Source organism: Sciurus vulgaris, assembly GCF_902686455.1.
Source record: "Sciurus vulgaris genome assembly, chromosome: 5".
NCBI lineage: Eukaryota > Metazoa > Chordata > Mammalia > Rodentia > Sciuridae > Sciurus > Sciurus vulgaris.
In genome coordinates, this window is record NC_136465.1 from 51,061,462 (window position 1) to 51,075,253 (window position 13,792).

The 13,792-nt window shown below is 40.6% G+C and overlaps 1 protein-coding gene across 1 annotated transcript; it reads left to right on the forward strand.

The window, feature by feature from the left end:
• The first annotated feature begins 557 nt into the window (after positions 1 to 557).
• CHRNA6 (cholinergic receptor nicotinic alpha 6 subunit) lies at positions 558 to 10,741 on the forward strand. The gene is made up of 6 exons (XM_079142564.1): positions 558 to 692; positions 2,408 to 2,547; positions 6,165 to 6,209; positions 6,917 to 7,026; positions 7,124 to 8,102; positions 9,428 to 10,741. The coding sequence occupies exons 1-6, from the start codon at positions 614 to 616 to the stop codon at positions 9,557 to 9,559; spliced, it is 1,485 nt and encodes a 494-aa protein (XP_078998690.1). The 5' UTR covers positions 558 to 613; the 3' UTR covers positions 9,560 to 10,741.
• Positions 10,742 to 13,792: the final 3,051 nt, after the last annotated feature.

The following is a 13,792-nucleotide window of genomic DNA, read 5'->3' on the forward strand; positions in this document are numbered from 1 at the left end:
GGATGGCAGTGACTCCACTCAGAAAGACAAGGCACTAGAAGCTCTGAAGTCAGAAAACAAAAGCAAAACAAAAAACCAAATCTAAGCTACATTTACTAAGACAGGAAAGGGGATTCATATTTTAGAACATTTTCTAAAAAGATTAATCCCTGATTTACCAGAGAACACAATGAATTCAAATGGGCTCTCGGGGACCTAGCATGCATTTTACCTGCATCGGGAGGGAGCCCAGTAATTGTGTGCTTATCCCCCTAAGGACTGGGTTGAGATTGCAGAAGGTCTCTAAGCCATTGCAATGTTTTGCATCCTGCCTAGCATTCCCTCACTGCCTTTCTTCACCTTCCTTACACGAAAAGAGATCTGGGGTGACAGGAAATGTGACAGTACATCTGACATTGCATGGCGTCCTCTTTATTTGCCCTTCATGTCGGCCACAGTCTCTGATGCTGGAACAGCCGGGTTACATTTGGTGAATGCTTTCATTTCACAGAAGACACACGTGGATGGCAGTGGGCTTCTGACGATTTAAAGGTCTGATGGGTGCAGCTGTCTGATAGCTCTTTGTTTCCCACAATCTTTTGCCTAGAAAAAGGAATTCTAATGTGCTTTAATCATGCTGACCAGCAAGGGTCAGGGATTCCTTCACTTGGGATTCCTTCTCTGGTCGTGTATATTCATACCTTCCTTTAAAGGTAGGTTTTATTTCTGCTTATATCCTATAACCTTTTAGTTTCCTGTATTTATTCTTTTCTCCTTGTGCTTGAATAAGCAGATATGAACGAGTCTAGGTAAATATGGAAAGTATCTGTATAGGAAACACCTCTGTTATAACTGCTGATTAATCTGGTGTGGATTAGTTAAGTTTAACATGTCAGAGGAGATTTTGGGGGATAGGGTGGGGAGTGCCATGAAACATGCTGTAAATCATATTTTATTTTTCTAATGAAAATATAGTTTCCTAATTAAGATATAATAAGGACGATAGAGTTTTCTATCTTTCTCTGCTACGGGTGTATTCCACTCATGGAATTGTAGTTATATTTAATATGTTTTTCAAAATGGTAATTTATTTGTCAGCTGATACTATTATTCAATCTATGAAGCCTTCCATTTTGTAGGTAATTCTTTTCATTTTGGAAAATACGTCACTTTACTATGCTGAAATATACTCTAGGAGTAAGAGCATTCATTTTCAAAGTTAAAACTTAGAACTGGTGCTGAGCTGAACAAAATCACATTTCTGGGTGCTGTTGGGTTTGCAGGGACTTGCTCTTCAAGACCAAGGGAAGGTTTATTTAAAATGTGTCAAAGGTAAGAAAATAGGTAATGAAGAGGATCTTTTTTCATTGTTTGTTTTACAAAGGAATATTTTTATCATTATTAATTACTATGGTAAGAGTGACATTTAAACTTTTCCTTTCCTGTTAAAAATCTCTGTTTCCAAAGGCATTTGCTATCCCACTCTTCTCATGTGGTAATGTAATAACAGTTATCCTACTGTCCAATTTTGCCTGAGGAGCTTTTCCATTCCTTTCAGTTTTGTTTTGTTTTGTTTATTCTTTCAAGGTACAAATCTCTTTGGAAAATTTGTGAAATTTCAGTTGTCCAGTTTGAATTCTATAAGGGGAAATGTATTTAAATGGGGTATTAATGGAATGAGTTGTATCAGGTGAAAGCATAGACTTAGCTTTAATGCATTAACTTACCTTGAATGCATTCTTGGAAAAGTATAGACAGAGACACGTACCACTCTTGTACTTTAATGACTGAAATGCAATTAATAAAACCTAATTTTGAATCATTCTGAAAACATCTTAAGTCGATTTGCTTTATAAAAACTGCATTCTTAAAATCTCCAAATTACTGAATTTCAAAGTTGGTTTTCAGAAGGCGATGGCTTGTGAAGACCTTAAAGAAGTGCCTGTGTCAGTCTGCATGGTGGAGGGTCCCCAGCTGAACATCTTATTGGCTGCAGACACAGCTGTCAGTATAGATCAGAAAGGGCCGGGCAGGACTTTTCCTTCCTTATCAGAAAGCTTCTAGCTCCATTGTTAAGACTGTAAGGTTTCGTTCAGCAACATAAACATCCCAAGCCTCCTGTCTGTCCTTCAACAGTTGGTGCATTGGGCTTTAAAAGTGTTCTTCCCAATGTTATTTTCTTTGATATTGCCCTAGTTCTGAGATGGAGGCATAATTAATTTTGTCTCTATCCACAAGGGAAACAGCCGAGGTTAAAAGGTGAGTTTCGGTGGGCACCAGTGGGAAAGTGTGCCGGCGGAGCTGGTGAAAATGGTGGGGTTCTCATTGGTGGGCACGACCCACTCCCGGTGAGCGCAACGCCCCTGGAACCTCTCCAAGTGCCAGCACCGGCTCTGCGTGCCTAACGCTTCCTTCTCTGGCCACGCAGGCTGTGCAGGCTGTGCCTCTGAGGAGAGACTCTTCCACAAACTGTTTTCTCGCTATAACCAGTTCATCCGGCCCGTGGAAAACGTTTCCGATCCTGTCACAGTGCGTTTTGAAGTGGCCATCACACAGCTAGCCAACGTGGTGAGTGTCCCCCATTCACTGTGTCCCTCAGGAGGCTCTGACTCTGAGGTCGCAGACGTTCTCCACATTGTCACAGGGTGGGGCGTGGTACCTGAGGGGATTTCACTACCTATAAACATAAGCCCACATACGTGTGGGCCCTTCAAAGCTGCAGTAATGCTATACTTGTTCACCTTAGGTGGTGATTTTCTGGAACTGCTTTTGGGACCAATTTATGAAACAAAGAAGTGGAGGAAAGTTGAAGGGAGAATTAAAGAACTGCACTTACTGTGGCTTGGGTTGTTGTGAGTACAGAACTGAGCTGCATCCAAAGTCTGGGTGGGCCACCTCACTGCGCAGCATTGCTTCAAATCCCTGGTTAATGAGTCCTTTCAGGACATCGTTCTGAAGGTGATGGGAGGTATACTGCTGAAAGCAGAGTTTGGCAACTAGTATCAAAGTTTTTGGTTGTTTGTTTTTTTAAGCACTGATTAAATAAAACATCATTTCTTTCTTACGTAATAGAAATCTGAAGGTTTGCAGTTCAGGAGTTTAGCACTAGGTAGCTTCCTGGGTGTGAGCAATTGTGTGTTCAGTTGTCCAGGTTATGCACTGCACAACTCCCAGGGGATGTCACTTACATGGACTATGATGATAAGCACATAAGCCAAACATGGCAACAGTGACCAAGGTTCCTTCTTTTTACTTCACTGTCCTTCACATGTGACTTCTTCCCTCGGTGTTGCCTCATGTTCCAAGGGAGCTGCTATATTTCCTCTCATATTCATATTTTTGGCAGGAAGCAGGATGAAGGAAGAGAAGGGCAAAAGGGGCACATACCAGGCATTTGTGACCTCTTTAAGGAGCTTTCTTACAAGTCCTCCTGACAACCTCTGCTTTCTATCTGTTCATCCCCTCTTGTTGCCAGAGAAAGTTGGGAAAGTAACTTTTTTAAAACTAAAATTTTACTGCTTGGAATGATTTTGATTAAATCCAGTTATAAGAAAAATAATAGAGAAATTCCTTTTGTTTTGCCTGGTTTCACCAACTAATCTTTCCTCCATTTCTAAAGTAGTGTCATTTCAAGAATGTTACATATAAATAGATTATGTTGGCTTGTGACCTTGGCTCTTTTGCTCAGTGTAGCTCCTTACAGAGTCATCTAAGTGTTGAGTGTGTCAACGGGGTCTTCCTTCTTGTCACTGAGTGGTGTCCCATGATACTGATGTATCACAGTTAGTTTAACCATTTACTTGTTGAAGAACATTTCAACTGATTCCAGTTTTGGGTTTATTATGAACAAAGCTGCTATGAACATTTGTGTAAAGGTTTTTGCAGAAATATAAATCGTCATACCTCTGGGATTAATACCCAGGGGTACAATTGCCGGGTCACATGGCAGTTATGAGGTGAATTGTAGGGGTGGCTGTGGTGCAGTAATAACCAGGATACTTCATCTCAATTACTTTCACACCCTCTGCTACTCTTTGAGCCCCCAGCTGGACCTTAAAGATCCAGAGAGCTCTATGTGGAAGTAAGTTTGTTGCTGTGCAACCTGACCTTGGTCACAGAGTCATCTGGGTCTTCTCTTTTGGGGTAGGAGCATGTCTACCGTCCCCCTGGCAGAGGTCCAAAATAAAACCCCTGACCAGTGTTTCTGATGGTTTGGCATATCTGAAATGGCAAACTTAAAACCCTGGTAAAATGTGGCCCACTTGGCCTTGCTGAGCCACGTCTCTGAATCGGTTGCTGTGGATCCAGAAACTTAGTATATTTGAAATTTGTGACTCAAAACTTGCCATACACCTGGAGTATCATCTAATTTATTTTCCTGAGAAAGATGTGGATGACGGTCCCAAGAATGTGAGGCGGTATTGTGAGCCTCTGGCCTCCTCGGGGGGGCTGTCTGATACAGGGCACGTGTTCATTGGTGTGGTCTGGAACTGGATGGAGACCACGGCTTTCCAAATGAGCTCCTGAACCAAGTTGGTTGGCGCCTCTGAGGTTGTCCACACCTCCACACACCAGCTCCATACTGCCTGTGGAAGTGTAGCAGGGGAGAAATGGCTATTTTAACTCCCAGAACTCATAGAACACTAGTCCAGAGAAGAAAGCAGGCTTTGGAAGATGGTTGAAGCTTATGCCGGTTACTTCTAAGAAGTCCCTGAAACTGAGACTGCAGCTTGCCTCTTCCTGATTGACAGCTAATGGATTACCCGCTAGCCTCTGCTGATTGCAAAGTGACCCTCTCATGATCAGAATGCATTGACCTTAGGCTTGGGCAACTGTAAAACAGTGCTGGTCACTGCTTGGCTAGTTCTATGTTTTCGGGGATCAATAGGAAACCATGAATGTAACTTTGTTGCCGATCCTTTTAAACCCTTGGACTTCTCGTGGCTTGACACAGTCCATTTGAAGGAGGAAACTTGCCTGTTTAGGAGAGGCAGTAGTGAGAATGAAGTGAAAGGGTAGAAAACGGAAGAGTGGCCCAGGGAACCAGGGCAGACTAGTGTCTGAGCCTCGCCACAGCTCTCTCAGCCTCAACTGAGTTCATTTATTCTGGAGGGTTCTTGGGTGTCTTGGGAAGCCAGGTTGGCTGAGCAAGTTTTGGGAATCAACTACTGGCCACTATCAATAGCCCTTGGACTGTTATGTTGTAAAACTACCAATGGTTCCCGATGAATCTTTGGTAGCTTTCACAGTGAGAGTTGGTATCCACTTAGGAACTCATCATACTGGGGATATTGACCTGGAATACTTTTCCTCCAGATAGCCCTACTGCCGGTTAAGAATCTGCTTAGACATTACTTCCTCAGAAAAACCCTTTTTGGCCATCTTGTATAAAATAAATGTATGTGTGTGTATGTTTGTGCGTGCATATCCACAGGGACCACTGCATGAAACTTATGTTCTCATAGGACTTATCTCTATCTCATATTGTATTGTGTGTGTATGTACGTGTGTGTATATGTGTATGTGCGTGTGTATGATTTTATATTTCTCCAACTACCAGCTAAGATACGTGAAGACAGGACATATCCCCATCACGTCACCGCTATATTCCCAGAATTTACACAGCACATAATGGTCACTCAATAAAAATTGGTGTCAGGAACGACTGAAGGGGTGGCTTGGGTCGGGGAAGGGAATGTGTAGTGTGTGGGTAGTAGGTTCCAGCTGGGACTCTCCATGGTGAGCTGAGGCTGATGTTTTTGGGTAGATGCTGAGGCAAAAGCAAGGACCTACGTTTGGGTACCTGTACCCTATGGAGTGTTTTCCCTCCCTCTTTTCCAAGACTCTTCCCTCTTCTTTTTTTCCCTTTCATGGACTCAGAAAACTTTATGGATTGTGGTGATCAGAAAAACTTCAGAGAAGAGGTGAGACCTAAATCAGCATAGACAGATAGTTTAAAGCCACATTTCCTTTAAAGTCCACAGCATTGGGACCAGATGTGGAAATATTGCATCTCTGGCTGCGTACTAAAGAAATACTTATTATATATTGCCCTTTTGGTCTTCTTGCTTTCCTTCATTAGCAAGAATAACTCAGATTCATCTCTTTTTAGTTGTGATTCTTACTATAAGAGCTACCTCTATTAGCAAGTACATTTGAAGCTAAAAATGATTTCTTTTTCCCAGGATGAAGTAAACCAGATCATGGAAACCAATTTGTGGCTACGTCACGTATGTCTCTCTCCCTCTCTGAACTGTGGCCCTTATGTATCCACTCAATAATATCGGATGGATAATACCCACTAGCATGACCTCTTTCCATCTCTTGCTTGTAGTAGACATATCTTTCAGCTGGCTCAATGGAAGGTTTTACAGGTGCAGAAACCTAGTGACAAGGTCTCTCTGACATAGAGATTCTGTTTTCTGCTCTCTAATCTCCTATTTTAACTTGGGCTTCGGATTCTGAACTTGCTCACTCTTTGATCTCTGCTGCCCATGCCTGGAGAGGTCAGTAGCTGAGCTTAAGAGAGCATGTGTGTTAAATTCCTGCCAGCTGACTCTCTCAGTTATATTGTCTCCTCCCTAAAAAATCTTGATATTTTACACAGATTTGGAAACAAACTCATAATCACACAAAATTTAATATTAGAAATGGGTTACTACTCCAGTTTGAATATAGTTTATGGGATATGGAGGTTAAGCCTATAACCTACACCAGCTTACTAATAATGAATAGGAAATTATCTAGTTAAACATTTGCTAAAAATCAGCTTAGCTTTTTAACCCCCTGATCCCCATGGATATAATTTCCCGACTTTTCTAGAAACCTAGGCACTCTTCAAATAACATTTTTTTTTTAAATCTGTTGCTCCAACATAAAGTTAGCATTGGAAGATAGCTATTAAGAAATTTTTAAAATTAATTTTTCTTTCTTTTAGATCTGGAATGATTATAAGTTGCGCTGGGATCCAATGGAATATGATGGCATTGAGACTATTCGCGTTCCAGCAGATAAGATTTGGAAGCCTGACATTGTTCTCTATAACAAGTATGGGTATCTGACAGTCATAGTCTCCTTCCAAAGTTACTTTTGGCACATGCCAATCCACAGGGGGTTTTATTAATTTGTTTGATTTATTTTACAGTGCTGTTGGTGATTTCCAAGTCGAAGGCAAGACAAAAGCCCTTCTTAAATACGATGGCATGATAACCTGGACCCCACCAGCTATTTTTAAGAGTTCTTGTCCTATGGATATCACCTTCTTCCCCTTTGATCATCAAAACTGTTCCCTGAAATTTGGTTCCTGGACATATGATAAAGCTGAAATTGATCTTTTAATCATTGGCTCTAAAGTGGATATGAATGATTTTTGGGAAAACAGTGAGTGGGAAATAGTTGATGCTTCTGGCTACAAGCATGACATAAAATACAACTGTTGTGAAGAGATATACACAGATATAACCTATTCCTTCTACATTCGGAGACTGCCAATGTTTTACACCATTAATCTGATCATCCCCTGTCTCTTCATTTCATTTCTAACGGTGTTGGTCTTTTACCTTCCTTCGGACTGTGGTGAGAAAGTGACACTTTGCATCTCAGTTCTGCTTTCTCTGACCGTGTTTTTGCTGGTCATTACAGAAACCATCCCTTCCACATCTCTTGTGATCCCGCTGGTGGGCGAGTATCTGCTGTTCACCATGATCTTTGTCACGTTGTCCATTGTGGTGACCGTGTTTGTGTTAAACATACACTATCGCACCCCTACCACACACACCATGCCCAAATGGGTGAAGACGATTTTCCTCCAGCTGTTTCCACAGATCTTGATGATGAGGCGGCCTCTGGACCAGATGAAGGAAAAAAGTTCCAAGAAAAATCCAGAAGGTCTTTCTGGTAAGCCTGCCAAGGTCAGGTTTGCTAATCGCAGAGAATCTAAACTTCTGAAGGAATGCTGCCATTGTCATAAGTCACGTGAGCTAGCCACCAGCAAGAGAAGATTAAGTCATCAGCCTTCACAATGGACAACAGAGAATTTGGAGCACTCTCCTGAGGTTGAAGATGTGATTGATAGTGTTCAATTCATAGCAGAAAACATGAAGAGCCACAATGAAACAAAGGAGGTAAATGCACATCTCCTCTCATCCATCCAGGGATACTTTAAAGACATAGATCCTTAGTGTGAGTTGTGTTTGTAAGAGAGTCAGGCAGCTTTGTTATTCTGCAGTTACTGGTGGACTGATCTGCAGGGTCAAAGCAAATCTCCACCAACTGTGGTAAACCTCAAATCTAAATCTGGTTAAAAGGCATATTCAGGGCAACCTTGGTTAATGAAACCAAGAACCCTTACACAAGAACAGTGGCAAATAGAAGGGTAGACAGGAAAAAGCTGCCCCCAGGGGGGAAGAACTGAGTGCAGAGCTGTATAACCTCCAAGTGGTAGGAGAAGTTGTGTGAGCTCCAGCGTTCAGCAACTCCAATCCCACTTGTTCTACTTGAGATGGATTGAATGAGCCTTGGGGATATTTTTAGTATCCACGTATTCTGCTCCTGGTGCCCAGAGTCTAACTATAGAAGCACACAGCCTTCCCTCATCCTCCAAGGAGAGAGCTCAAGAAAATCATGCCAGTTTTCCATACCATACGGGTGACTAGCTAAGGGCAGCTGAAAACTGTGGCATCTGGGTTTACTTCACATGACAGATCTCTTCTCATCCATATCTCTTAGTGAAAGCATATTTTGGATGTAAAGTCCATCCTGTGCAGGGCAGATACTGGGAAGTTCTGCCACCCAGGGTAAGAAAGTCTAGAAAAACTCACCTTCAGGGTGGCACTTTGGAAAGTCTAGGAGAGAGAGTTCCTGTTGACTTAATTGCCACCAAGTAGGGCTCTCAAGACATAGCTGTGGAGACTATGGCAGCTGGAGGTCAGGAACAGGACAGGCAGGAGAAATGCCATTAACTCTCCCAACAAGCATCGCTTTGTAGTCTGAAGGGCAGCCTGTTTCTGCTCAGGGGTCTTCAACAGTACCTCATGTCTTCTACCCCTATCCCTCACTGCGTGCTTCACACCCACTTCCCAGACTTGCCATGGGGCCAGTGGTGCAAATGATGAGAGTTGAGCTATCTGAGCAGCTGCTTCCTGGGAGTGTTCTTTGTAGTCAGGAAAAGTCCTTTGTGACCTGGGGATTCCTGACTTACAAGGTTTTCTGCATACTCCATAGCCAGATCCACAAGGTACCCTGGAGACACATCCGTCCTCTTCAGATAAAACAAAATTTCTTATAGGTATTACTTAGGAGACACAAGTTAACACCAAAATGCCACCAATATCTGTTTTTAAAAGTACTGGGGAAATCTTTGGAAAAGAAAACCTTATTATGAAATAGAACATGCTTCCTATAGTTTTGATTTTTAAAAATAGCTTTGACTTTTTTGTTTGTATTTCAGGTAGAAGATGACTGGAAATATGTTGCCATGGTGGTAGACAGAATATTTCTTTGGATATTTATAATTGTCTGTGTGTTTGGAACTGCAGGGCTATTTCTACAGCCGCTATTTGTGAACCCTGGAAAATCTTAACATGTTCTTTATCTTCAGAAACTTACAGACTCTTTATTTGTTCTGTATTTCTTACCATAAGGAAAGGCCAAGTCCCCCATCTACTGAAACTGAAGACTACCTGGAAAAAGAGGAGTATGTTGCAAATTTAGGAGCTGAAATGTAGCACAGGGATGTACATTAAGATGTTTTATTACACTAAAGCTCATAGCTGGCCACACCCATAAACTAACAGTGTCGTCGGCTTCTCTTGTCTATACACATTGATTTCCAGGGACATGAATGACCCATAGTACAAACCATGTAATTAACATCGAGTCACACCGAAAAGAGATTCTGTTGTATCTCCACAGTTCACGCTGTTGATTGGAGTAATGACACAAGAGATGTGAAACACTGGTACTTTGATCTTGTTAGCGTTTGCAACACTTGTGAACTATTGCATCCTTCCTTTCTTGTGCATGTCCATATAATATAGTTCACACCTTTCAGCATCATTTGACACACAAATTGATTAAAGGAAATACAAGATAGAATTCATCTTAGCAGACTCTGTTTAACTAACATTTGGATTATTAAGCTTTCTATTACTGTAACAAAATACCTGAGATAATCAACTTAAAATGAGGAAAATTTTATTTTGGCTCATGGTTTCAGAGGTTTTAGTCCATGGTCGCCTGGCCCTGTTGCCTCTGGGTCTGTAGTGAGACAGTGCATCATGGTGGAAGCATTTTGTGGAGGAGGCCTGCTCACCTCACGGCAGCCGCAAAGCAAAGAGAAAGAGAAGAAAGGGCTGAGGTTCCAGTATCCTCTTCAGGGATATGCCCCTGGTAGCCTAACTTTCTCCTGCTAGCCCCACCTCCTAAATGTTCCACAACCTCCAAATAACAAATAAGCCTTTAACATGAGCCTTTGAGGGACATTCCACATCCAAACCATAGCAGCACTGTCCTGCCTAGCTCTGAGTTAGGCATTGCAAGGGTTAATAAAGAGGCTCCTTTCCCCACAGGACCTTGCAGTTATTTCAGAAAAGTCAGATAGACAAAGATCTGCAGGATTAGATATTGATGAATATCACTAGAGCAATCAAAATAGGAGGACCTGATGTGGGTAACTGGGGAAACCTGGAACAACTCTTGTTAAGTGTCAAAATAAAAGGAGTTTTTCTAGTCTTTTCTCATCAACACTTTCCATTTGTGCATTGTGCTGAGATTGAAAATAAAGTTATTTCTTCTGTAAGAAATTATAATCTTATACTTTTTGTAGCAATTTCTTTTTTTTTTTTTGGGGGGGGGTGCTGGGGATCAAACTCAGGGCCTTGTGCTTACAAGTGGAGCAATTCCTTTTCATAGAGGGAGAACCTTGAAAGTTCTGTCTTACTCCACTTGGATTATTTGTTGTATAAATGTTATTATGGCAATTTTAAAGATCTGGTTTTTTTGGGGAGGTTTACTGGGGATTGAACTCAGGAGCACTCAACCACTGAGCCACATCCCCAGCCCTATTTGTATTTTATTTATAGACAGAGTACAACTGAGTTGCTTAGTGCCTCACTTTTTGCTGAGGTTGGCTTTGAACTCAAGATCCTCCTGCCTCAGCCTCCCCAGTCACTAGGATTATAGACATGCACCACTGTACCCAACTAAAGATCTGTTTTAAAGCAGAAAATAATACATCTACGCTTACAGAAGAACTAATATAATTTGACTTTCTCCCTTCTATTCTTCGTCCATCTGCATAGATGATTTTATACTTCAATTTTACCTTTCAATGTCATTTTCTCAAATAATATCAGCAATGTTTGGTTGATACCCAACAGATTCTAAAAGTAGAATAATTTTACTACCACACTGTGAATTATTCCTTGTCTATTTTCTATTGGAGCATAAGGTATTATGCAGTATGCCAGACAGAGGTTTTGAGTTAGAATTACCCTATTTTAAATTATTTTTACTCCCTGCTATATGTGTGATTATACCTATGTTTTATCTTCCTATTGTCAAAAGACAAAATTACAACAAATTTAGTTTAAATATTTAGATAGCTGAATGGTTTTTATTTGCACTTCTAGAATCAGGCAATGCCTCATTTCACAAAATAGAATGAGTGTTCTGATAAGCCAAGCAGAGGAGGCTAATTTTATAAATAGAAAAAGGCTGAGGACAGCAGAAATAGAGGACAGAAAGCAGATTGGACATTTCAAAGTTACTTTTTTTGAAAAGGATAAAGCAGAGGGTGCTTTCTTATTGTGAGGGCTAAAACTGGCCTTTCCGGGATTTAATTATTATTTCTCACTGTCCTGATTTCTTGAAATGTCAAGTAAGCACCTCAGTTTCAGCTTGGTAATGTGGAACTTCAGTACAAGTGACTTCATTTTGGTTTGGTCTGTTGGACTTTAAGCAAAAGCTCAGTACAAAACAATGGCCTTCTATAAATTTTATTGAACACTGTCTCAACAGAGAGTTGGTTACTCAATACTGTATTTTTTTTTTTTTTTTTTTTACCATTAAGTCAAACCACCATTTAATTTCATTAAAAACTTTTAGATTGTGGTAAAACTCACAATAAAAAATTTTACCATTTTAACCATTTTTAAGAATATAGTCCAGTGGTATTAAATTTATTCACATTGTTTTGCAACTATCACCACCATCTGTCTCTAGGACACTTCTGTCTTGTAAAACCAAAACTTTATACCCGTCCAACAGTAACTTCTCGTTGTTCCTGTTTTACCCCCAGTTATTGGCAAACACCATTCCACTTTGCATTTCTCTGGACTTCACTACTCTAGGTAATTCCTTGAAGTGGAACCATATATATTATTTATCTTTTCGTGACAGGCTTATTTCACTTAGCATAACATCTTCAAGGTTTATCCATTCGTGGTGTGGCATGTGTCAGGACATCTTCTTCAGGTGGATCACGTTTCTTTAATGTATACACCACACTTTATGAATCCAGCAGTGGACACTCAAGTTGCTTCTACCTTTTGGCTATTGGGAATAATACTGCTATCAACATGGGATTGCGAATATTTCTTCAAGTCCCTGCTTTCAATTCTTTGGGGTACAAACCCAAAAGTGAAATTGCTAGATTATATGGTTAGTCTATTTTTAACTTTTTGAGGAAAATCATTCTGTTTTTTTCACTGCAGCTGCACCATTTTATAGTCCCACCAACAGTTCACAGCGTTCCCATTTTTGCAAATCCTTGTCAATACCTTTTAATTTTAAGTTTATTTTTTATAGTAGCCATCCTGATGGATGTGGAGTGATATCTCATTGTGGTTTTTAATTTGCATTTCCCTAACGATTAGTGATGCTGAACATCTTTTCGTGTGCTTATTAGCTATCTGTGTATCTTCTTGAAGAAATGTCTACATCAAATCCTTTACTCAACTCATTTTTTAATTGGATTGTTTGGGGTTCTTTTTAATTGTTGCTAAGTTGTATGGTTTCTTTATATAGCCAGTAGATTAATTCCCTATCAGATATAAAAACAAGAATTTTAAGAATTGCATTGTAAGAAAATGGAAAGAATTTGCTTCCAGCTGTGCAAGGAAACTCCATTCTGAATTCTTAATAACTGAACACTCATGCTTGAATGTACCGGGGCTTTCTAGGTCAGGCCAGAAATTGCTCAGCAACTCCCAGGAGAGACAATCCCATACATACAAGCAAACAAACCAGAAACACACATTTTAAAAGAAATGAAATAAATAGTGAGAAAAGGGGAGTCACAGCATTTGTTTAGAAGAATAAAGGAAAGCATAGATTGAAAATTTGTAAAGGAATGTGAAAGGGGTAAAACATAAAAGATATCTTTGTTAATTGAGATTTTTTACCTTTTAGAATAAATTTAAAATTCTTTTGTGGTTTCATAAACATCATTCGTGTGTATGCATGGGTGTGGGGGTGTGTTCACACACATTGGGGGGTGTCTATGTACCTAAACTATAGAATCAATGATCTTTAGACATGTAACAGAACTTGTAGATTATTTAACCCAACCCTCTCCCCTCTCTTCTCTCTCTCTCTCTCTCTCTCTCTCTCTCTCTCTCTCTCTCTCTCTCTCTCTCTCTCTCTCTCTCTCTCTCTCTCTCCCTCTCTCTCTCTTTCTCTCTTTTGTGTCAGGGAATGAACCCAGGGGTGCTTAAGCACTGAGCCACATCCCCAGCCCTTTTTTTTATATTTTATTTAGAGACAGGGTCTTGCTGAGTTGTTAAGTACCTTGCTTATCTGCTGAGGCTGACTT

What these genes read in the sequence shown, in the direction of transcription:
- CHRNA6 (XM_079142564.1), top strand. Translation starts at nt 614, where the DNA reads ATGCTGACCAGCAAGGGTCAGGGATTCCTTCACTTGGGATTCCTTCTC. An exon ending in CCAATTTGTGGCTACGTCAC is followed by an intron (nt 6,210 to 6,916) that starts GTATGTCTCTCT and finishes TCTTTCTTTTAG; the next exon opens with ATCTGGAATGATTATAAGTT. An exon ending in GACATTGTTCTCTATAACAA is followed by an intron (nt 7,027 to 7,123) that starts GTATGGGTATCT and finishes TTTATTTTACAG; the next exon opens with TGCTGTTGGTGATTTCCAAG.